At 38.2% G+C, this 23,225-nt stretch overlaps 3 protein-coding genes across 5 annotated transcripts; 2 read left to right on the top strand and 1 right to left on the bottom strand.

Annotated features, from left to right (window-relative positions):
* The first annotated feature begins 64 nt into the window (after positions 1-64).
* On the top strand, positions 65-6,017 carry LOC111791793 (uncharacterized). Of its 2 annotated transcripts, none has more exons than XM_087122791.1 (8): positions 65-253; positions 1,597-1,865; positions 2,008-2,070; positions 2,263-2,329; positions 2,471-2,571; positions 3,535-3,579; positions 5,065-5,535; positions 5,612-6,017. In XM_087122791.1, the coding sequence occupies exons 2-8, from the start codon at positions 1,731-1,733 to the stop codon at positions 5,780-5,782; spliced, it is 1,053 nt and encodes a 350-aa protein (XP_086978917.1). In that variant the 5' UTR covers positions 65-253; positions 1,597-1,730; the 3' UTR covers positions 5,783-6,017. The 2 variants fall into 2 exon arrangements, with proteins under 2 accessions (XP_086978917.1, XP_086978916.1); XM_087122790.1 differs by having other exon boundaries at positions 1,706-1,865.
* Positions 6,018-7,072: 1,055 nt separating this feature from the next.
* Positions 7,073-12,631, top strand: LOC111790651 (endonuclease III homolog 1, chloroplastic). Of its 2 annotated transcripts, none has more exons than XM_023671646.2 (11): positions 7,073-7,392; positions 7,478-7,608; positions 7,886-7,949; positions 8,104-8,187; positions 8,339-8,457; positions 9,216-9,282; positions 9,934-10,025; positions 10,200-10,337; positions 10,438-10,542; positions 11,704-11,787; positions 12,344-12,631. In XM_023671646.2, the coding sequence occupies exons 1-11, from the start codon at positions 7,128-7,130 to the stop codon at positions 12,479-12,481; spliced, it is 1,287 nt and encodes a 428-aa protein (XP_023527414.2). In that variant the 5' UTR covers positions 7,073-7,127; the 3' UTR covers positions 12,482-12,631. The 2 variants fall into 2 exon arrangements, with proteins under 2 accessions (XP_023527414.2, XP_023527415.2); XM_023671647.2 differs by having other exon boundaries at positions 7,487-7,608.
* Positions 12,632-12,739: 108 nt separating this feature from the next.
* FTA (farnesyltransferase A) lies at positions 12,740-20,836 on the bottom strand. Its single transcript, XM_023671648.2, has 5 exons — positions 20,416-20,836; positions 17,618-17,727; positions 16,501-16,621; positions 16,293-16,388; positions 12,740-13,465 (listed from the first exon to the last, which is right to left on the bottom strand). Exons 1-5 carry the CDS (start codon positions 20,638-20,640, stop codon positions 13,040-13,042), a joined length of 978 nt encoding a protein of 325 aa, XP_023527416.2. The 5' UTR covers positions 20,641-20,836; the 3' UTR covers positions 12,740-13,039.
* Positions 20,837-23,225: the final 2,389 nt, after the last annotated feature.

Consider the following 23,225-nt stretch of genomic DNA (forward strand, 5'->3'; position numbering starts at 1 on the left):
GAGGGGTAATGTGGACATTTTGCAATTTGGAGTGAAGGTCTTAATCGAAGCTTCTCTGTTCAGGTGTGAAAGTTTCTTTCTCGGCGTTGTATTCTTTTTGACTTTGATTGGAAACCGAACCGATATTTTCTTCTCTGAAATCGCGGAGTTTCCTAATGCCTAATCGTATCTCTGACTATAATACGTTTCTGGGTCTTCGATCGTCTCATAGTTTACCTGGATTTTCCCTTCGCTATTGCAATTAGCTCCGTGGGTGAGCAGCTTTCTTTGCTTTCATGGGGTTTTTATTTCTCTATTGGATTTTGCTGATTGCGTTCTTTACGTATTTGGAGATTTGGGTTTTCTTGTTTTCTTGTTCTTCTTACATCGGGGAGCTGTAATTTTGTGTTCTGGGTCCCGGGTTCTTGGAGTTTTGGTCGAGTAATCGAACTGTTTAGATCAATGTTCTTGGCTCTTAATTGTTGTCATGTTTTGTTACTCTTCATCAGCTAAGGTTTCAGGGCGGATTTTGTAGATACAGATGTTGAATTTCTAGTTTGAGCAGATATTGTCCTCTTTGGGATTTCCCTTTCCCCTTTCGCTCTCCCCATCCTTATAAAAAATGCTTCGTTCTCCTCTCCAATCGATGTGGCATCTCACAATCCACCCCCTTTAGGGCCCAGTGTCCTCGTAGGCACACCACTCGGTGTTTGGCTTTGATACTATTTGTAACAACCGAAGCCACCGTTGGTAGATATTGTCCTCTTTGAGTTTCCCTTTCGGCCTTCCCCTCATGGTTTTTAAAACGTGTCTGCTAGTGAGAGGTTTCCACACCCTTTGTTCTCCTCTCCAATCGATGTGGGATCTCACAAACCACCCCCTTCGGGACCCAGTGTCCTTGCTGGCACACCATCCGGTATCTAGCTTTGATACTATTTGTAACAACCCAAGCCCACTGCTAGCAGATATTGTCCTCTTTAGGTTTCCCTTTCGAGCTTCCCCTCAAGGTTTTTAAAACGTGTCTGCTAGTAGGAGGTTTCCACTATAAATGTTTATTCTCCTCTCCAATCGATGTGGGATCTCACATTTGGTGTCTACCCGAAGATGGTTTTCAATTAATTTTCCATTTTAGGCTTGAAAACGCTTTACTTTCATATCATCATTTTAATTTGAACTCTTTGCATCAAAGATTTGATGTGGTACTTACTGTAAAATTTCAAATCATAGTACAATTTCTACAAAGAATATGATTACAAAGTCTGTTTGGTGAATTGTATGTTGTTTGTATGTGTATTATAATTTGTTTTCAATACAATAGAACACACAAAAAAGCTAGTAAAAGTTAGAGTTATGGATGAAAATAATCTGGATCACTAGCATAAGTTTTTCTTGATTTAAAGTAAGGAATACATCTTCATTGGTATGAGGCCTTCTAGGGAAACAATATCATACCATTGTGGAGAGTCGTGATTCTTAACCGTGCCAACTTCAAGCTTCTTAGACTTCTCTAATTGGATCTTAGGTGTCTATGGTCCTCCCTCCTACCATGGGAGGAACCTTTTTCTGGATGAGCTTACCCTATAGGAAATAAAGTTCTTTTTTCCTTTATAAAAACAGGATCTACATTTGCGTGTTTGTATCACGGTCTCGGGTCGGGGTGAGAATATTATGCTTGGTGAGTATTTAAACCACTGCTTGTTTATAAATTGACCTTACAATGCTGCAGGTATCTTCTAAGTTCTCAAGATATAATGAGAGCACCATCATTGCTAGCCCAGTGCTTGCCTGGCTTGGTGCCCCAAGATAAAGGAAGCCACAGCAGTCCTTCCATTTCAGAGAGAGATGTCCATCTCCCCTCACCGGCTGTGGAGATTCTCCCTTCAAAGGCAATTCATTTATACTTCTCTTCCTGTTATTGCAAAGTACCTCTCATAACTACGAAAAACAATTCAAGTAACGATTCCATTTGTTTTTTCGTTTTAACGCCTACGTTTGGAATACCATTAACACTTCCTTAACCTTTATCAGACAGCTCTTCCATACAAATATGCAGGGGAGAACGTAGATTTGCAAGGTCTCAATGTCTTTAAGGTACTTCTTTCATTTGTTAGCGGCTATGCCAATTATTCTATATCGTGTTCATCGGATGGTTCGAGTACGATTCTTGCTTTTCCTGGATACGATAACATGAACAAACTATTAACGGAACTTTATCAGCAATTTGTAAGGGGTAGTAAAACCCCACAGCTCTTCATTTATGCTAATTGGTGTCGTTCTCTCCAGGGTAGATTTAGCGTTGCTGATATAATGGGCTTGAATAGCTCGGAGTCTACATCTTCAAAACCTGAAGGTACTTTTATACTTTCTACAGTCATAGCTACCTGAAATCTAATTTTTTTTTTTAAAAAAATCTGTTTTAGAATCAAGATTTACCATAACTTTTACGGTTATACGTGTGTCGTTAAGGTTGAAATATATCTTTATTATGCAGGTCATTTGAAATCTTGGGACAGTTCCATGTATCTGGTTAATGTTCTTAAATATGAGATTTGTGATGGACAGCTGAGCTTTAGAGGCAAAAAAGTACTTGAGGTTATAATCCATTATAGTAACTTTAAATCGGGCGACCTTATTGTGCATGATTAATTAGATTCCAAAACATTTTGTCTTGTGTAAATGATTGTTTGGGTTAATTAGATTTCAAAACATTTTGTCTTGTGTAAATGATTGTTTGGGTGTGTTTCTGTAACCGCCCAAGCCCACTACTAGTAGATATTGTTCTCTTTGTGCTTTCCCTCAAGATTTTAAAACGTGTTTGCTAGGGAGAGGTTTTCACACCCTTATGAAGAATGTTTCGTTCTTCTCCCCGACTGTTGTGGGATCTCACAGTCCACTCTCCTTTGGGGTCTAGCGTCCTCGCTGACACTCGTTCCCCTCTCCTATCGATGTGGGATATCACAATCCACCCTTCTTCAGGGTTCAGCGTCTTCGCTGACACTCGTTCCTCTCTCCGATCGACGTGGGATTTCACAATCCACCCACTTTCGGTGCCCAGCGTCCTCGCTGGCATAGAGCCCCGTGTTTGGCTTTGATGCCAACTGTAACGCCCCTAATTTTTTTAGCCTATGGTGGGCTTGGGCTGTTAGTGGATTCCTCATTTCCTTCCCTAAACTTTATGAGATAGAATCTTTTCAAGCTTATCAAAGTGAGGGCCCAAAGGGACGAGGCAGGCACCATTAGTACATTTCGTATTAGTTCTAACGCTGACTTAAGTCATCGTGTTTTGTATCTTGTCGTCTCATTCAAGGAAGGACGACCAAGGCAATCTCTCCGTTAAATGTAGGATGCCTTCCTCTCTGTGCATATGTGTTTTTCCCCAACTCTGCTGGCCCAATGAATTATTACTTTATGTTAGATTGAGCATGGTTGCCCTTTCTATTATGCTATGTCAACATGTGGAGCCTTGGAGTGCTCTAATCCACTGAAACAACTAATAACACATCAGTCTGGGGTGTTGCTGATTTCTAAGCTAACCTCTTTAGTTGGTATTTGCAGCTGGGTTGTAGCTATGGACTTCCTGGGGTGTTTGCTTGCCTCAAGGTACCTTTAAACCATCTTTAATCCGTCTCTATACGTATATTCTTCGATAGTAAGCACCATGTCTGATAGTTGTTAAATATGTTTTTCTTACTTCGGTCGCTTATTTTCTTCCTATTATGAGCGTTCTAACTGCGAATTCAATCAAGTAAAGTTGTGTGAAAAAATTTCATTTGAAATGTGCTTGTGGTGTGTAGTTCCTTCGTACAAATTACTCTAAATGTGGAGTTTGAATGGTTTGACAGTATTCAAATCATCATTGTTATTTATTCACCATTGTTTAATATGTTACAAAAAGATATAATGTAGACAAGGACTCTGAAGCAGCATATGAATACTTTCTTAGATGTTATCAATCCTTACTAAGATTTTGATAAAGATACATTGACATGATTTGTTATAGGGTTTCAACTATTTGTTTTGTTTACGAGCGTTCAACAAGTCTTTGTAGTGTGCTTTCTCTGTGCGTAATTGTGAGATCTCACGTCGGTTGGGGAGGAGAACGAAACATTCCTTATAAGGGTGTGGAAACCTCTCCTTAGTAGACGCGTTTTAAAACCGTGAGGTTGACGACGATACGTAATGGGCCAAAATGGACAATATTTGCTAGCAGTGGGTTTGGGCTCTTACAAATGGTATCAGAGTTAGACACGGGGCGGTGTGCTAGCGAGGACACTGGGCTTCCAAGGGGGGTGGATTGTGAGATCCCACATCGGTTGGGGAGGGGAACGAAGCATTCCTTATAAGGGTGTGGAAACCTCTTCCTAGTAGACGCGTTTTAAAACTGTGAGGTTGACGGCGATACGTAACAGACCAAAGCAGACATATTTGCTAGCAGTGGGCTTGGACTGTTATAAATGGTCTCAGAGCTAGACACTGGGCAGTGTGCTAGCGAGGATGCTGGCCACCAAGGGGGTGGATTGTGAGATCCCACATCGGTTGGGGAGGGGAACGAAGCATATTCCTTATAAAGGGTGTGTAAACCTCATCCTAGTAGACACGTTTTAAAACCGTGAGGCCGACGACAATATGTAATGGGCTAAAACGGACAATATCTGCTAGCGGTAGGCATAGACTGTTACAAATGGTATTAGAGCCAGACACTGGGTGGTGTGCCAGCGAGGACGCTGGTCCTCAAGGGGGGTGGATTGTGAGATCCCACATCGGTCGGGGAGGGGAATGAAGCATTACTTATAAGGGTGTGAAAACCTTTTCCTAGTAGACACCTTTTAAAATCATGAGGCTGACGACGATACGTAACGAGCCAAAGCAGACAATATCTGCTAGTGGTGGGCTTAGAAGAATGCAAGCACAGGAGTAGAGGAGTAGAAGGTTAATGTTGAAATAGGGAATGGATTTTTGTTGGTTTAGAAGGAAATGAAAGTTGAAGTCTTGTTTATTGTAGAATTATATAGAAGAGGTGTCATGGCTGTGCCTTTTATTTTTTAAGGAACTGTTCTTATACCTCAGCTTTCAATCTTCTTACAGGGAGCAAGCATAGTGCACTTTCAAGACATGAGTGCAGAAACTATTAGATGCACAACCATACCGAATGTCCTTGCAAATCTCGAACAAGCTCGGGACAGGCAGAGTCGACAGCCAGAGAGCCCCTTAACTCCGTCCCGACATGCTTTGACCCCATCAGTACATTTTTATGCTGGTGACTGGGAAGAGCTCCCAACAGTCTTATCTGTAGTTCGGGGTGATGGATTCGAAGCACCCACCGGAATGAGCTTGAGCTTCTCAGAAGAAGATTTTATGGATGGTTGCAGCAGTCAAGACGGTAGCATCATCGGCCACGAGTCTTCTTCAAGAAGATCGAGGAAACTATCAGCAAGTCGAGCATGGGAGAGGGCTAACGAGATCGGTCAAGAAGAAGGCGGATACGATATCGTTTTAATGGCAGAAATCCCGTATTCACTCAACTCTTTGAAGAAGCTATATGCACTGATAAAAAAGGTAATTCTCTATACGTCGAAGACTAAAACGAATGTCTAATACCTTTGAATTAATCATCTCTTTGGTTGAAAATTAGTGTGTGAGGCCTCCTTATGGAGTGTTGTACTTGGCCACAAAGAAGAACTACGTCGGTTTCAATAACGGAGCGAGGCATTTGAGGAGTTTGGTCGATGAGGAAGGCGTTTTTGGAGCTCACTTGGTCGAGGAGATGACGGACCGAGAGATTTGGAAGTTCTTTCTCAAGTGAAAGAATGGAAAAACAGGACAAACTGTTGAAGAAGTCCATGTTCATCACAAAGTATATGTTTTTTAAGGAAGTTGTCTTAGTTAGAATGGGAGTTGTTTAGTTAGTGGAGCATTTGTTTTGCTTCTTTGATTGTATAATCTATATTGTTCTTTCTTTCTTTCTTAATTTCTTGTCAATTTTGTGAGGATTCTCCTTGCTATTGCTAGTAAATCAATAATTGAATGCCCTTATTGCCTTTTTTTTTTTTTTTTTTTTGCATTTTTCTTATCATTTTGTTCGGATTAGCTTCAACACTCATTTTGTAACCGTCCAAGTTCACTGCTAACAGATATTAACCGATTTGGCCCGTTACGTATCGCTGTCAGCCTCACGATTTTAAAACGCATATGTGAGGGAGAGATTTACACACTCTTATAAGGAATGTTTCGTTTCCCTCTCTAACTGATGTGGGATCTCATAATCTACCCCTTTGGGGCCCAGCGTCCTCGTTGGCACACCGCCCGGTGTTTGGCTCTGATACCATTTCCCCTCTCTAACTGATGTAGGATCTCATAATCTACCCCCTTGGGGCCCAGCGTCCTCGTTGGCACACTGCCCCGTGTCTGGCTCTAATACCATTTGTAAATAACTCAAGTTCACCGCCAACAGTTATTACCTGTTTTGGCCCATTAAGTATTGTCATTAGCCTTACGATTTTAAAAGGGCCAACATTCTCGTTGGCACACACTCCGGTGTCGGGTTGTGATACCATTTGTAACCGCTCAAGTCCACCGCTAACAGTTATTATTTGCTTTGGCCTGTCAAGTATTGTTATTAGTCTCACGATTTCAAAATGCGTTAGGGAGAGATTTTTATGCTTTTATAAGGTATGTTTCGTTCCACTCTCCAACCGATGTGGGATCTCAGACATTTAATCAATAATTTGTATATGACACAATATCTAACACTTAAAAAGTATGAATAAATCTGAAATTATTATTACTCAAAACAGACTAAAACTGAAAAATGAAGTGTTGTACCGTAATAAACTGAATAACTCCTGCAAAGACTAACTGATTTGTATAGAACTATTCTGCAATTAATCCGTAAGTTGTATTAAATTCTGACAATTAAAATCTCAGTAGAATTACATTTTTTTTTTTTTTACAAATTTTAAAAATTATAACTCATCATAATTAAATTTAAAAGAAAAAAAAAGGATGCACAAAGAATTTTGGTCTAAACAGGGGAATTTACAAACCTTCATCATTAATAACATCTTGCAATTTGGAGCTTTATTCAATGGATAAGGTAACCATAATTTGATATCTCAATCCAGTTGAAGAAAATATCAATCGTTTCAATCATGATAGATCTGGTGTTAGCCCAAATACCCATTTTGATCAGCCAATCTGCGCCTTCCACAAACCAAATTTTGGAATTTGTAGCCAGGAAGGAGGCTGGACCCTTTTTAAATTGGATTCTTCTACTTCTACCCATTACAATGTTTCTTGCTTGTCCTATTCGGAACTCGGCGCTTTCGATTACATTTGCGCGAAGAATTACATGCACTGGCATGTCGAAACGAAGTTCATCTTCCATGCCAATAGCCTCAAACGAACCCCCTCCAGGTCCAGCTCCCTAAGAACTTCTACTCAACCATGTTTTCGACGTTAATCTTTGTGTATTTCTTTACGGGGTCTTCACTACTTTTAGGAATTTCAGGTGTTCAATCTTCCAATGGCGTTTCTAAGTCTGAAACTCGTGTATTCGTGAGGAGAACAGTGAAAAAGAAGGCAGAAGGTCAAGATAGCGGGCTTGACCTAGAACTTAAAGACGACATTAAAGTAAGTTCTTCATCAAATGGGTTATTTTAGCTTCAGATGATCGTTCTTCTGGCGAACTTGATTATGTTTATGCAGTCATATTACTCTCTCTTCAGTCCATACACCCTGTTTCACTCACAATTTAATTGATGCATTCAGTTAATGCAAAGTAAGCTCATAAACATTCATAGCTAATTTCATATGTTTCACTCAGAAACTTGTTATTTGATCCTTTGGAGATACAGGTATTACATGGTGAAAGTTAATAATTTAAACTTCTAATCTTTTCCCTCTACAGCGATGTTGTCCTCCTGATATTGAAGGTTTTGCATTCAAAAGAACAAAGGATTCCCCCGGATCAAGTAATTTCTTACCTTAGTAATACTTCAAGATGCAATATAGACTGATTTTTATCCAAAGAATATAAAGTTCTTATGGCCTCTTTACCTTTTTGACTAATTGTAAGGGGAAATATGCTTTTACACATGTAATATGAAACTATTGTCTCCCCTGCAGGGAAGTCTAAGCCTCCTCTAGATACCCTTCTCACCAGAATTGAAGATTCTAATCCAACCAGACAAAAAGGCGTTGCAGAAGGAGGTGAGTGATAATGTATTTAGCAGCGAACGTTTGATCTCCAAGAACGAATGAGATAAACAATGCTAGTCACTAATCTTTGACCATTAAGGGGTTTCCTTTGTGTATTTATTTTTGTTTTTGTTTCCTAAGAAAAAGCTGAATTATGATATAGGTAAAACCCCTGTGGATTGGGAAAAGGTCCTTGAAGGAATTCGGGAAATGAGATCGTCTGAAGTAGCTCCAGTAGACACCATGGGATGCGGGCGAGCTGGTAGTACTCTTCCTCCAAAGGTACATTCCCAATTTCAAATGGACACCCCAGCTCGAGTTTTCATAGTTGTATACTGTTGAGGATTATTAGGAATGAGTCCTATATTGGTTAATTTATTGGAAGATCATGGGTTTTATAAGTGAGGAATACTATCTCCATTGGTATGAGGCCTTTTGGGAAAGCCCAAAGCAAAGTCATGAGAGCTTATGCTCAAAGTGGACAATATCATATCATTGTGGAGAGTCGTGTTCGTCTAATATATACTTCTTTTCAAGATCTATTGTCATCTCATGTTTGTACTTAAATTTTTAGAGGCATGGTGGATGTTAACTTGTTAACCTTTTGTCTTATATCTTTCTTCCCTTGGTGCCAAATTAAAGCTTTCAAGTATTCTTAAATGCTATCTCTGGCACAAACGCTAATTTCGTTGATGCACTGTGAAATCTATAAATTTATCAATAATCAGATGTGAAGATGACATAGTAACCTTCTTATTACCGACTAAATTACCTGTTGATCTTTAGAAGTAACACCCTTGTGAATGATAGTGATGATGGTGGATCCGGTCACCACAAAATTTTCACAGAGTTAACAGGGGCACCAAGTAGCCAGCTAAGGTGCTTCAGTAACACACTACACGTTCTATTGTATTTTCCCTCAATGGCCTTGCAGGGACTATATACTGATGACATAAAACCCACTGTTCTTTATATTTTGTATTTGATATCTGCAGCATTATATGAACCAATAACTACTAATTTTACTCTATTTTTAATAGGAAAGAAGATTTGCTGTCTTGGCATCTTCTCTTCTCTCAAGCCAAACCAAAGACCACGTAACTCATGGCAAGCTCTTGTACTCTGAAATTATTAGTTTATAGAGATTTTCTTCTGTTTTTTTCGTAAGAACGGTTGTATCTTAACCTGCAGCTATCAAATTCTCCTCTTTTTCCGAACTTTCCTTTACACGTTTTCGTGATTCTAGGTTTCCTTTACACCTTTTGTCCGCTTTGGCTAATTACGTATCACCGTCACTCTCATGGTTTTAAAACACACACCTACTAGGGGGAGGTTTCCACACTCTTAGAAGGAATGTTTCTTTCCCTTCTCCAACCGATGTGAGATCTCACAATCCACCCTCTTGGACGCGTTTTAAAACCTTCAGGGGAAGCCCAAAGAGGACAATATCTTCTAGCGGTGGGTTTGGGCTGTTACATTGACAAACTACCTATGCACTACCATCACTGACAGTACAAATCGATTTCTCAAGCTGTCTAATCCTGCTATGTGCAAGTCTGTTTGGGTGCAGGAAAGTTTATCAAGAAGCAACAACAGACTCAGAATGATAATGAAATTAGAATGTCAAAATTTTATATTTTGAAAGTAAACTTTTACGTCCCAGGGGCAGTACGTTATTTGTCGTTGCTGCCCAGAGATAGTAATCTCTCTCTCTTCTAATATTTTCTTTAATTGACAAAAGATCTTTCAGGAGTGCAGGAGCAGCATTGCGTCTCCAAGAAAGCGGTCTTCTTACAGCTGATGCCATGGACAAAGCAGATGAATCAACCATTAAAAGCTTGATTTACCCTGTACGTTTTCTTGGAAATTATTGAACAATGGCACATAAATTTTCCCATTGCATTTGAATCACTTGAATAGAGAAATCTGAAAAATAGCAGTTGTATACTGTGGCTGTTCTGTTCTTGTTGGGGCAGTTTCATTTTCTGTCTATAATTTAGAGTTCTTTTGTATCCATCTTGTAGGTTGGATTTTATTCTACAAAGGCTAAAAATTTGAAGAAGATTGCAAAAATATGTCTTATGAAGTATGGTGGGGACATACCTAGATCATTGGAGGAGCTACTTCTACTGCCTGGGATAGGCCCTAAGATTGCACATTTGGTATGACAGATTGTTTATTATTATTAGAAAAGAAGGAACTTATCTGGGTAATGGGTCTGCTTCTCATGGCTCCTCGTCATGTTTCATATGTGGCATTTAGATCATGATTATGGCGTGGAACGATGTTCAGGGGATATGCGTCGATACTCATGTTCATCGCATTTGCAATCGGCTTGGATGGGTGTCTGGGAAAGGCTCGAAACAGGTAACTGTGGAATTTGTACTGGACTCTACTTGTTTTCTAACATGGATGGATTCACTTTAGATTCGTCCTTAATGGACTTGCCTCCATCAAATGAATCAAATTCTTCCTATTGATTTGAAGTATGCCACGCCTGAGTATCAACATCAATTCCATTAGTACTAGTAGAAGGATACCTTACATCAAAATCTGTCCCATCTAAGTGAAGATGCTCTCAAGAATAAAGTAAATTAAGAGATTTTGATTCTGAGTAGTTTGGATAAGGTTAAGGTTGCCATCACCCATACAGGTGGTGTGTGATAATCGAGCTATAATGAGTATCACTAAGAATCTTGTTCATCGTGATAGGACAAAATATGTTGTAACAACTCAAGCTCACTGCTAGCAGATATTGTCTGCTTTGGCTCGTTACGTATCGCCGTCAACCTCACGATTTTAAAACGTGTCTTTTAGGGAGAAGTTTCCACACCCTTATAAGGAATGCTTCGTTCCCCTCTCCAACTGATGTGGGATCTCACAATCCACCCCATTGGGGTCCAGCGTCCTCGCTGGCACACCGCCCAGTGTCCAACTCTGATACCATTTTGTAACCGCTCAAGCCCACCGCTAGTAGATATTGTCCGCTTTGGCCCGTTACGTATCGCCGTCAACCTCACGATTTTAAAACGTGTCTTTCAGGGAGAAGTTTCCACACCCTTATAAAGAATGGCTTCGTTCCCCTCTCCAACTGATGTGGGATCTCACAATCCACCCCATTGGGGTCCAGCGTCCTCGCTGGCACTCCGCCCGGTGTCTGACTCTGATACCATTTTGTAACAGCTCAAGCCCACCGCTAGTAGATATTGTCCGCTTTGGCTTGTTATGTACCGCTGTCAACCTCACGGTTTTAAAGCGTGTCTACTAGGGAGAGGTTTCCACACCCTTATAAGGAATGCTTCGTTCCCCTCACCAACTGATGTAGGATCTAGCTCAAAATATGTTGAATTCTATTGGCACTTCATCTTAGAAAATATCAATTATGAAGTGATTCAACTCCATTATGTTTCTACTAAGCAACAGATAGTAAGTATTCTCATGAAGTCATTACCTAAACCTAACTTGCTATAATTTGTATAGTCCTTTTCATGGCATTGCTATAATTTGTTATCTTCTTTCCTTTGCTAGAAAACTTCCTCCCCTGAAGAAACTCGAGTGGCATTAGAACTATGGCTGCCAAAGGAAGAATGGGTTCCAATTAATCCTCTTCTGGTATGTAATGTTTGTTTACAAATAGTTGCTACCCTGAGAACCATGATACAATGAATTTGATGCCATTATTTCCTTATAAGCGTACTTGGTTAAACGCAGGATCGAATATTTTCCCTCGAATGCTAATATTCTTAAGACGGTTAAACGTGTCGTAATTGTACGTTCGCATATCCCTCTTTGTATTCATACACGGTGTATAGGATGTTTACCCCTTGGGAAAACATTCTATTGCATCTACAAATGGGTATCTAGGTAGCTTCTTATTGATTGCCATTTGCAATAATTTATGCTCCTTTTAGTCCAATTTACTCGTAGAAAATGTGAGATCCCACATCGGTTGGAGAGGAAAACGAAGCATTCTTTATAAGGGTGTAGAAACCTCTCTTTAGCAAACGCGTTTTAAAAAACTTTGAGGGAAAGCCCAACAAGGAAAGTCCAAAAAAAATAATATCTACTAGCAGTAGGCTTGTGCTGTTACAGAAATGAAAATGAAATGTAGTTATATAGTTTGTTATTACAATTATGTTTATTTTTTTATTGTTGCCATGATATATAGGTTGGATTTGGACAGACTATTTGTACTCCCCTTAGACCCAAGTGTGGAAATTGCAGTGTTAGCCACTTGTGTCCATCTGCATTCAAGGAGACTTCTAGCCCATCTCCCAAATTAAAGCGTTCAAGTTCCACCAAGTAGCTTTGATCATCTTTTTGTATGAATTGAAAGACTTAGCAGCCGCACATTTCCTTGTTGGGGGATTTCATTGGCCATTTTTGTGTAGAACTAACCTTGTTATTGATATATCAATGTTCTTGGAACATATATTTTGACAAAACTTTCACTACACTGTTTGGCCATTCATTTTAATTTTATGACAAAACTCTTAATATCCAAGATATCATACCTAATATATTATTTCACATATATGATATCATGTACGATATATGATATACGTTAGTACAAATCACGAGGAATTAATGATATTGAATGTACAAAACTTGGTTCGACATTACGTATTTTCAGCATACGAGCGAAACAGAAAGTAGCTCACCATTTAGCAACTAACAAGTTCGTATTTTTTATTTTTATGTTTTTTTGGCAACATCACGTTGAATTAGAGTTATCTTTACTGGCCTGAGTATAATCCTCAATATTTGGTCACTAAGAACCGTGTATCTTTAATCCAACTCTCAACAGAGGACATTAAAAGGAACCTCATGATGGCTGAAAGAAGCTGATGGATTGGCCTTGCTGTTACTGAGGAAGCTTGCTCTTCTTCCAGAGCCAATAGTTAACACGGATTGGATCGACACGTTCCAAGATTAAGCACACAGTGTTGGCTAGGTCGGGATCTGTTGGACTGTCGTCTGGTGTCCTCAAAGCATCAACAGCATCTCTTAACTCTTGGCTTGGTTGGAAACCATGACAGAGAAGATTCATCAGGGTGCTCAAAGCAAATACGAAGTTTCTTTTACCGCTCAAAACTTTCAAGCAGACGGAAGAAACTTGTGGGGCAGTAATCCATGAGTGTGTGTCACCGGAATATAGTCCGCGCAGATATCTCCAAGAACTCTCATTTTCAGGATGAGCAAGAATGGCTTCAACAGTATAACTCACTTCAGACTCTCTCATGGCTTTTAAGCCACCCAGTAATGGAGATCTGGTTATGACAAAGTATCTCTACCACAAACAACATAAAAATGCAAGAAGAATTAAACTAATAAGTTGAGAATGGTTAAATTATAGTAGATCATTATCCAATATTTTATATGAAAGACAATTATGTGTCTAAAATAGAAATTTATAACAAAACCTTGAAATATATGGCATTCGTGACAGGAAAAATTCAAGAAACTTGACCAAACTAAAGGATGAAAAGAATAAAGTAATTTCATGCCCCACGGAAAAGTTTTAATTATATATAAAAAAAAAATTATTAGAAAACAAGGCAATGAGTCCACTAACACCAGGGTTTCTCTGTCTGTTGCTCCATACAAATTTGTTCCCTGAAAGATGCTTTTGTACTTCTTGTTTGGCATGCGCAAAGAACTAGTAAATAAGAATCTAAAAAGAAACAAATGTTCAATCCTTGGGAGCATGGCAGTATAATATCCATGCCGAGAAGCTTCAATTTGTACTAATTTTTCTAACCTCAGAATTGCATGTTAGGAAGGAACAAAGGATTAGCTTGTCATGAATTTATTTTCTTAATCTAGATGAAGCCTTTCGAAACAGACAATAGGCATGCCACCAAAAATGTGACACAGATCAAACAGAATCCCCAATCTAATTGGTAAAATTAATCTTTTTGATAAAATGGTAAAATAGAATCCCCACCAAGACTTTCGAAGGGGCATTGGCATTTGGTTAACTACAAGAGGGTTATCCATCGACTCATGACCCATTTCTATAGTTTTTTTTAAGGTTAAATTACAAATTTAATATCGTTTGTGTCTATTTGGTCCCAAAACGTTAAAAAGTATCTTAACAGATTTTTTTAACTTTCAATTTTGTATCTAATAAGTCGTTGAACTATTTGACACTTTCAAGGATACAAATTGAAAGAAACAAGACAAGTTCAAGGATACAATTTTCCTTAAGGAGCTTCCCTGTTTTGTTTTCTGATCTTTCATCATAGTTGCTAGGCTGTTTCTTCTTATGTTGTTTGTTGCTACCATTCATCTTCAGGATCTGATTATTCCAACTTATATCTAGAATACTTTTGAATCTATTTATACATCTTTGTTGTCGTAGGTTATCAATTCCATAATATTCTTAGTTTCAAGCAGCAATTTTTACATTTTTACCCATAATTGATCGATGGCCACAGTCACTAATCTAATACCAATTTGATGGTTTAAATTAATAGAAATATTATTGATATAAGAAAATACAATTATAAAGCTCCAAGCACTATTCAGAGGCCCGGTGCCCTCCAAGCACTATTGATATAAGAAAATGCTGTCCATTATGTATACAGAATATGGAAATGTGCTTTTGCAAATGACTTTTGGAGCTACACATTATCTACTTTTGGCTGGAATTTTGTTGGCCTATGCAGGCATATTCTCCCTTTTCTCTTATGTGTTACTTGGTCATCCCTTCAAAGATGAGAAAAAGACTCTTAGCTGAATTTCATGAGAGCTTTCCTATGGCGCCTATGGTTTGAAGAAAACAGTCCCTCTTCAACAATGCGAAGCATGAATTCTCATCTTTTATCAACTCTATATTTTCTTAGCATTATCTTGGAGCAAGCTAAATCCTCCTTTTTGTAATTACAGTTTATCTACTCATTACACATTGAACTAGCTTCTTGTAATTATTCATGATAGGACCGTCCGTGGATTCCTCCTCCTCATTGTCCTTAAGTTTCAAACGTCATCATCTTTCTGACAGAGAACGTTAGATGTCGCAGGCTTACTTTCTATTCTCCATGATCAACGCTTGTGCGAGGGAGTCGGGACTTCAGGTTTTTTACCCCAGATTATTTTGGAGGCTTCTCTTGCGTTCTTTCTTTCATTTGTTATCTGTCCCTTTTCCGCCTCAGTTCACATTTGCTTTCTCCTCACTCTAGGAGGTTAAAATCCTAGGAAGAAGTTTTGCGTAACAGGTTTTACATGGGAGAGTCAATGCCATGAACTGAGTTCAAAAGTATTCTTACTTGCGTTGCTCTCATAGTAGTGGATCCTTGGTAGGCATTGGTCAAACGAATTGCATCATCTGTTGGGGGGCTATCAGTTTGTTCAAACTCTCTGGTCTTGGCGCTGAACTTGTTCGATTTATGTTTTGTGTGGAATTGGAACAGTTATGCTAAGATTCCATACGTGCTCTTGAGTTCTCCTTTTCAAGAAAAGGGGAAAGTTTTTTGGCATTCTAGTCTTTTTTTCTTTTCTTTTCTTTCTTTTTATTTTTTTTTTTTTCATTTTGTGGGGTGTTTGGAAAAAGAGGAATAATAGAGTCTTAAGAGGGGTGGAGAGATCGTGTGACGAGGTTTGGAAGGTGGTGAGGTTTGATGCCTCCTTGTGGGCGTCCGTCACTCGGCCATTTTATAATTATGATCTTAGTTTGATTTGAATGGACTAGAGTCCCTCTAGTAGGTAGTGTTTTTGGTCTCCTTTTGTCGGGCTTGTTTTTTTGTATGTCCTTGTATACTTTTTCATTTTTCTCAATAAATGCTTAACTTCTTACCTACAAAAAAAAAATATATATACATTTCACCATATTACTGATATGGTTTTGTTTCCTAAAAAAATTATAATAGATTATAATAAATAAATAAAAGCCTGCCTAAATTCCCAGCTCCCAAAGCCATTATATTTTTAACCACCAAACTCAAACAAACCTATCCGTAAAGTCCTAATATCTTATGCCAAAAATACTATATTTTTTACCACCCAGCTCTACATATATTCCTAATGAAGTGCCTCTACATCTATAAATGCTTCCTTTTCCAGTTATTTGGGTTTAGTTCAAAGATAAAGAAGTAGATATAAAACATGTCGCTAACCTGATTCCATGCAGAATTATTAAAAACATCTTCCTCTAGGAGCTCGTGACAATAGTCAAGTTCATCTTCCCATCCACCCAGTGCCTGAAGAACCCACTGCATTAGAATTAACAAAACCATGTCAATAAAATCTGGATGGAAAAATAAAGCCAAAGTTGCATTGCTTAGATTAGAATAACAATAAACTGTAGTAGATTGGAGATCAAACCTGTCTATGAGACCAGGCATGATAATTTTTGGAATCAAGAGAGAGAATATTTTTGGTGAATTCAATCTCTTTTCTTGAAGCATCAGTTCCCAGTTTCTGAGCAACCCATCGCCTATGGTGCCTGCAAAGATATTTCACAAAAATTCATGCAGGCCTATACTGATAGAAGAGAGGATAAAAAGAACAAGTAGGTCAAAAATTTAATGTTGGACGACATTCACAATCTCAATCACTCTATGTAAAGTTTCGAGTTTATTTTTTTAAGTTCAAAGGTATTTTTGAAAAAAAATACTGATGGTTTCCCTCCAAAAACTAACAGTAAAGTATTTTTTAGTTTATTTTTTTAAGTTTAAGGATATACTTAAAACTTTTGAAAGTAAAAGGGTATGTTATATAATTTAGCTTTTTTTCTATGAGAAAAACGAACTTTCATGGAGAAAGAAATGAAAGAATATAGGGGCATATAGAAAAATAAGTGCACAAAAAGGAAGCCAACTACAAGAAGGAACTTCAGTCGAATAAAATGACACCTAGAGAATAATTACAAAAAAGCATAAACAATGACGACAAAGGACCTAACATAACTTGATGAAATCTCTCTCTATCTCAAGATTCTATTGTTTCTCTCGCTCCACCGATGAAATCTCTCTCTCCTCTTGAAAATTCTATTGTTTCTCTCGCTGCACCGATAAAATCTCTCTCCCCTTTTGAAGATTCTATTGTTTCTCTCTCTCCACATCCCCCACGAAATAGTACAAACTCTAGCCTACCACCGAAAAAAACATTTCTCGAGAAAACCTGTTTGAACTAAAAAAAAAAATTATTTACTGCAATTACCTCCACCTCTGAAAAACAAAAACACATTTTGCTAGGAGGCTTTATTACCAGGCAGGCCAATGCCATTTCCAGCTCTTGAAAGAAAGATGAAATATTACATATAATTTGATTGTGATAACTTAACGTAAGAAAAAAGCTACAATGCTTTCATATTTTAAGTTCGATTAAGTAAACCATAGTCTGTTCTATATCTTAAATGCAGCCTAATATCAAGCAACAGATTAAAAAATTGAATAAAAAGGAAAAACTTCAAGCTCATTAATTCAAACATTAGACTGACCATATCTGATAGTTTTTGGTGTTAGACTCAGCAATGTCATCAAGGAAATTTAGTTCATCATGTAAATTAACATTAAGAGCCTCGAGTATCAAGCGCCTGAAATGCCAGACCTGCAAAGAAGAAAAAACTTCATTAACCTTCTTATAAAGGTAAAATTAAATGAACCACCTTATACATAAGCTCATTACAACAAGTGTAGGTTTTAGAATGATCTGTATTTAGGTTGAATTAAAAAGTCTACAAGCTTTTAATGAAATTAATTGAAGTTTGAATTTAGTTCGTAAGGCTGAATTGACACGTGCTGCACTACTAATACGTAATAATTCTTTCATAGGATTTTCCAAGACAAAGAAAGAAGCCTGGAGGAATTATTAGATCTATCCATCTTTATGGATTTTTAATTGGTGTAAAAGCTTTTCACCTTTTTGCAACCATAGCTTTAGTGTTCTCATATTCAACAAAGAAAACAGCTCTACCATGCATTTGAGCTTCATCAACGAAAATGACCATTGTTCTACATTCTTAAACATTTCGACGTGATGGGATGGAGTTTCTCAAGTTACAGCTTGTTGGAGCTTTTATAGTCCCTATGAACGGAAGGAACAACCAGATATCCAACAACAAATCCCCCTCTTTTGAGAGGTTCTATGAGTTGGTTTTTTCCAAAATTTAACTAGATGAAAATGTTTATTCTCTCCCTTTAAAATTCTAGCTTAAATGATCTTTCGGCTGATTGGAAGGTGGAAGGTTTTATTTAAGCTTCCTTCAGCTTGACCTTTCTGCTTCCTTATGAATCCCTCGGGTTTGATCTATATGTCCATCTGACTTTCAAATTCCACACTAATGATGGTTGATTGACACAAATGCTGGTTAATCAAAATGTATTTTCCCTCCAAAAGATCATTCATTGGCCTTCCATATAACCCAATTGATGTTTTGCTATCAGCGAAAAACGTCCAGTATTCTCGTAGTACCTACTCCCTAGGTTCATGCTAGGATATTTTCTTTTTTAAAGAATCATTCAATATTGTTGGACCTACATCATTCTTAAAAGATGTTGGCATGGAAATCAATTAATGTGGAGTAATACTCATACTACCATAATATAGGAAAATTTCCCTTGTTATTAGATAACCATTTTTCAACATTCGTGGTTACTAAAGAAGGTTGCATGGATCCATTTCATGTCCTAACACCATTTGTAAATAAATCTCGGGCATTCAAATAGTCACTTAAGACTAACTTATAATACTTTGGGGCTGATGGGGAACAGAAGGCGAAACATCCCCATGATTTTGATTGTTGTTGGAAGAAAACCACTAACATTCTTTTCCACCTTGATACAAGGTTGAAGTATCCAACCTGTTGAAGGTTTTAGAAGAAATCCTAATTAGAATGTCAAAATGTTTGTGAATTGGAAAGTGCAAGAATTCCTATAAGTTAAAGGTAATTATCTAATGGAAATCCATCCTCCTTATTCTTTGTTAAATTCTGGTTTGTTATGCTTTTCATCAGAGCATTTCTCCAGGTAGTTCAAACGATTGTGGATAACCTGCCTGACAAAGAACTTAACCTTTTTTAGAATCTTGATCTTCCAGAGGGCCAAAAAACAGTATCTAATGGGAGAAGGGTCCAATAAACAGCGAAAGAGTGAAGTACAGAAGAAGCCCCTCCAAGGATTAGAACTCCAAATCCACACATCCCTCCTCTCATCCCTAAAATCTGAAAATTTCAACTCAAAAGTTTAGTGGCCTGCATGTACAAAGCTCTTTCCAAAGTTAAAAGTTAAGAGGCCAGAGGTTACTCTTTAAAGAATTTCACTGTGATAAAGTGCCTTCAATAAAGGCAGACAAATTACATATCCTATTCTAATTCGAAATGAAAGTAGTGGAAGATTATAGAATATGAAACAAGTAAGGGAGATCTTTAAACTGGATATAAAGAAAGCACGTGATAGAGTCAATTGGGAATTTAGAGAGGAAAGGGTTTCAAAATCAATGGATTTATTGCATTAAAGGGTGTATATGTTGAAGAAAATATTTTCACTCTTAAATAGAAGACCTATAAGAAGAATGCGTGGCCACAAAAGGTTTAAGAGAAGGAGTCCGTTTTTTTTGTTGGAACAAGAAATGAAACTAATTAGAACTTTTGAAGAAGCATCAGGGTTGAGGAAAAACTGAAGGAAATCATGAGATTATAGGAAATGGCAAGAAAGTTGGGATGCCTGTTTGAATCTCTCTTTCTATATTATTTTTAGGCATATCCTTTTGAGCTAAACTAGCCAAAAACTATAAAAAAAATAAAAAAAAAAAAAAAAAAAAAAAAAAAAAAAAGCATTCAATGAAACAAGTGGCACAAAACCTTCGATTATCCTAGGAAATTCTCCCTGGGACACAGAAGGCAAAGATAAATGACATGAGAGCAACACACATTTTTTGCAGCATCCAAGATCAATATTGAATAACTAAACACATTCCTCTTTCCGTATAAATATTGCAATAACTAGTTCAAGCCAAAGTACCTAGGCTAGCAAAGCAGTTTCAAAATAATTGCGTAAATGTATTCATCGATTCTAAAATAGATAGCTCTGCTCGACAAAATCAAACCCTAAAACAAATGAAGCCCATCATCAATCACTCATCCACCCCAGTCCAAGTACAAATCTAAATCTAAATCTAAACGGCCATCGAGTCCTTGAACAACAGATATACAAAGATGCTGCAAGTTCCAGAATTCCACTCCACCAAACTTCCAAGAAAAATTAGAAAACAGAAAAAAGAGAGGGAGAAAGAAATTACAGTGTAATTGCCAGGATTCATGGCAATGGCTTCGGCAGTGAGGTCGAGAGAGCGAGGAGAACGCTCATCTGCTCGATATACAGCTCGGAAGTAATTCATGACCTCAGCGAAGTCTTCTTTGTAGGCGATCGCCACAATCGGATTCGGACCATCGTCCTGCGGAAGCGGAGTAACGTCCGACCACTCCGGACGCTCACTCAGCGGGATCCTATCGTCGGAATCCATCTCTGTTGCTGGCTAAACACGCAACAGCAACCGCAAAATTGAGAAAAGAAAGGATCAAAACTCAGAAGACTGTGAGTGGAAGTGGGAGTTAACTAAGGATCATGAACAGCTCTTCCACTTTGAACTGTATTCCGACGGCGACCTTCTTCTCAATTCTCACTCACATTGGTGCAGATAAGCTCCGTGACATTTAGGAACTTCGTACTAGTCTATATATTTTAAAATCTTAAATATTAAATTTTTAATTTCATTTCCTCCTCGCTGGCACTCATTCCTTTATCGAATTGATGTGGGACCGCCCCCAAATCCACCCCCTTTTGGGCTCAGCGTCCTTACTGGCACACCGCCTCGTGTCTACCTCCATTTGGGGCGAGAAGGCTGGCATTTGTAACGACCCAGATCCACCGCTAGCAGACAGTGTTCTCTTTCAGCTTTCCCTCTCGGGCTTCCCCTCAAGGATTTAAAATGCATCTGTTAAGAGAAGGTTTCCACACTCTTATAAATGGTGACTTGTTCTCTTTACCAACCAATGTGGGACATCACACTTTGAAATTACGATAAGGTCGACTGTCACTATTTTATTGTATTAATGGATATTTGCTATGTCCATTATTGTTTTTTCTATTCTCGACCACATTTTAGTCAGGTCAAACTCCTTACCACAAATCTGATGAAACCGCTATCTTTTCAAAGGTTAAAGGAATGTAAGAGACACTTTATTTGGTCCGATTATGACTTTCAAGAATCGAATTCGTGATTTTCATGACAATGGTCACCAATAAAGAATGATTGAGTTATTTTCTTGCTTAAAATATTATAAATAAGATGGGTGTCAAAAAAAAATTTCTAAAATTTTATAAACTTAATCAGTGATTTATCCATCTAAGTTCAAACTTCTTGCCACTCTATTTTAGTCGGGTTGAGTTATTTTCTCGATTAAAAAATTATAAATAAATACATATTATGAAGCAATCTGTAGCTCTTTGGCCTGTGTAAGAATTTTTTTTTAAAGTGATTGTAGTGAAAACTTAATCATTTATAATAATTTATATATGGCAAATAATACATTTAATTTGCAGTCCAATACAACCCTAAAATACAAACAATGCCTGATCACATCTGTGGCGATTGTATTGGTGGTAGTCCTAGCCTCGCACGTACTTGCATTAATAATATCGGATCGACAGTATTGATATCATACTCCGCCTCTTTCTATTTTCTTTATCCTGGTGATTAAAGTATTTCTGAGCATGACTAGCCGCCCGATGGTGTGATTTGGTAAGCACGACTCCATTTGCTATATTTTTCCAATCACCTTTTCCAAATATGTTCAACCCCACCAAAAATAAACTGCAACCAATCAAAACAACATAAATAATATTGGCACACGACTAAGTTTAGGGCATGACTCTGATACCATGTTAGACGAATACTGCTCTCCACATTGGTATGATATTGTCCACTTTGAGCATAAGCTCTCATGGCTTTGCTTTGGGCTTCCCCAAAAAGCCTGGTATCAATGAAGTTAGTATTCCTCCCTTATAAACCCATGATCATTCCCGCCGACGCCGACGTGGACTTCCATCATCCAACAATTTACTTGTGCTCATGTATACACCAATTCCCGTTCTTGGTCTTCGATGTCCTGCCTCGGTTTCTAATGGCATTGGACGGCGGCGGAGGCAACGGTAGCGATTCTTTTGGTGGCAAACTCTTCACACGAGTTTACAATGTCAGACAAATTATTACAGACCGGTGCCGAAGACGGAGTAGATAAGTTCTGCAATTGAATCTCAATATCTTCGATATTTAAGTGATTGAACTGTGAAAAATTTGTCATCGAAGCCGGATTGTAATTCGAGAGATCGAACTCCGCCTTAGAGCTCGAATTAGCGACAGGTTCGATGGACGACGGATCGGCATAATTAGATTTAAAATCATAACCTTCACGATATGATAAAGGATCATCGACCGCTGAATATATCTTAAGATAATTATCAAGAGCAATTTCGGCTTCTGTTTTGGATTCGCCAGGGAGGCTAAAACATTGATTATTCTCAATTGACTGATCTTGCTGAATATTCATCTCCGACGGCATTGTGATCGCCGCCGCCTCAAAAGCCACAGAGATCCACGGTTCATCAAACTGTGTCATCTGATTTGAAGGCATCGCCAGGTCCGGATTCTGATCGAGATGTGGAGGCGACGGAGGAGCAGAGGAAGAAGAAAAATTGCAATCACTAGATAAGCTAAAACAATGATTATTCTCAATCAACTGATTCTGCTGAATATTTATTTCCGGCCGCATTGTGATCTCCGCCGCCTCAAACGCCGTAGAGATCCACGATTCACCAAACTGCTGCATCTGATCGAGATGTGGAGCAGAGGAAGAAGACAAATAGCGATTGTACTCCATAATCGAAGGATTTTAGAATGGATTTGGGATTTTCTTGAACTCAAATTCTTCGAAACGAAGACGCTTGACGCTCCTGTGCACGAAGAAAGATTTATGGATTAGTTCTGGAATTCTAAAAGGAATAGGAATTCAATTCCAATTGGCGAGAACTTCGAAATTATAACTGAAT

Source organism: Cucurbita pepo, chromosome 3, assembly GCF_057944985.1.
Source record: "Cucurbita pepo subsp. pepo isolate OVF chromosome 3, ASM5794498v1, whole genome shotgun sequence".
Taxonomy (NCBI): Eukaryota; Viridiplantae; Streptophyta; class Magnoliopsida; order Cucurbitales; family Cucurbitaceae; genus Cucurbita; species Cucurbita pepo.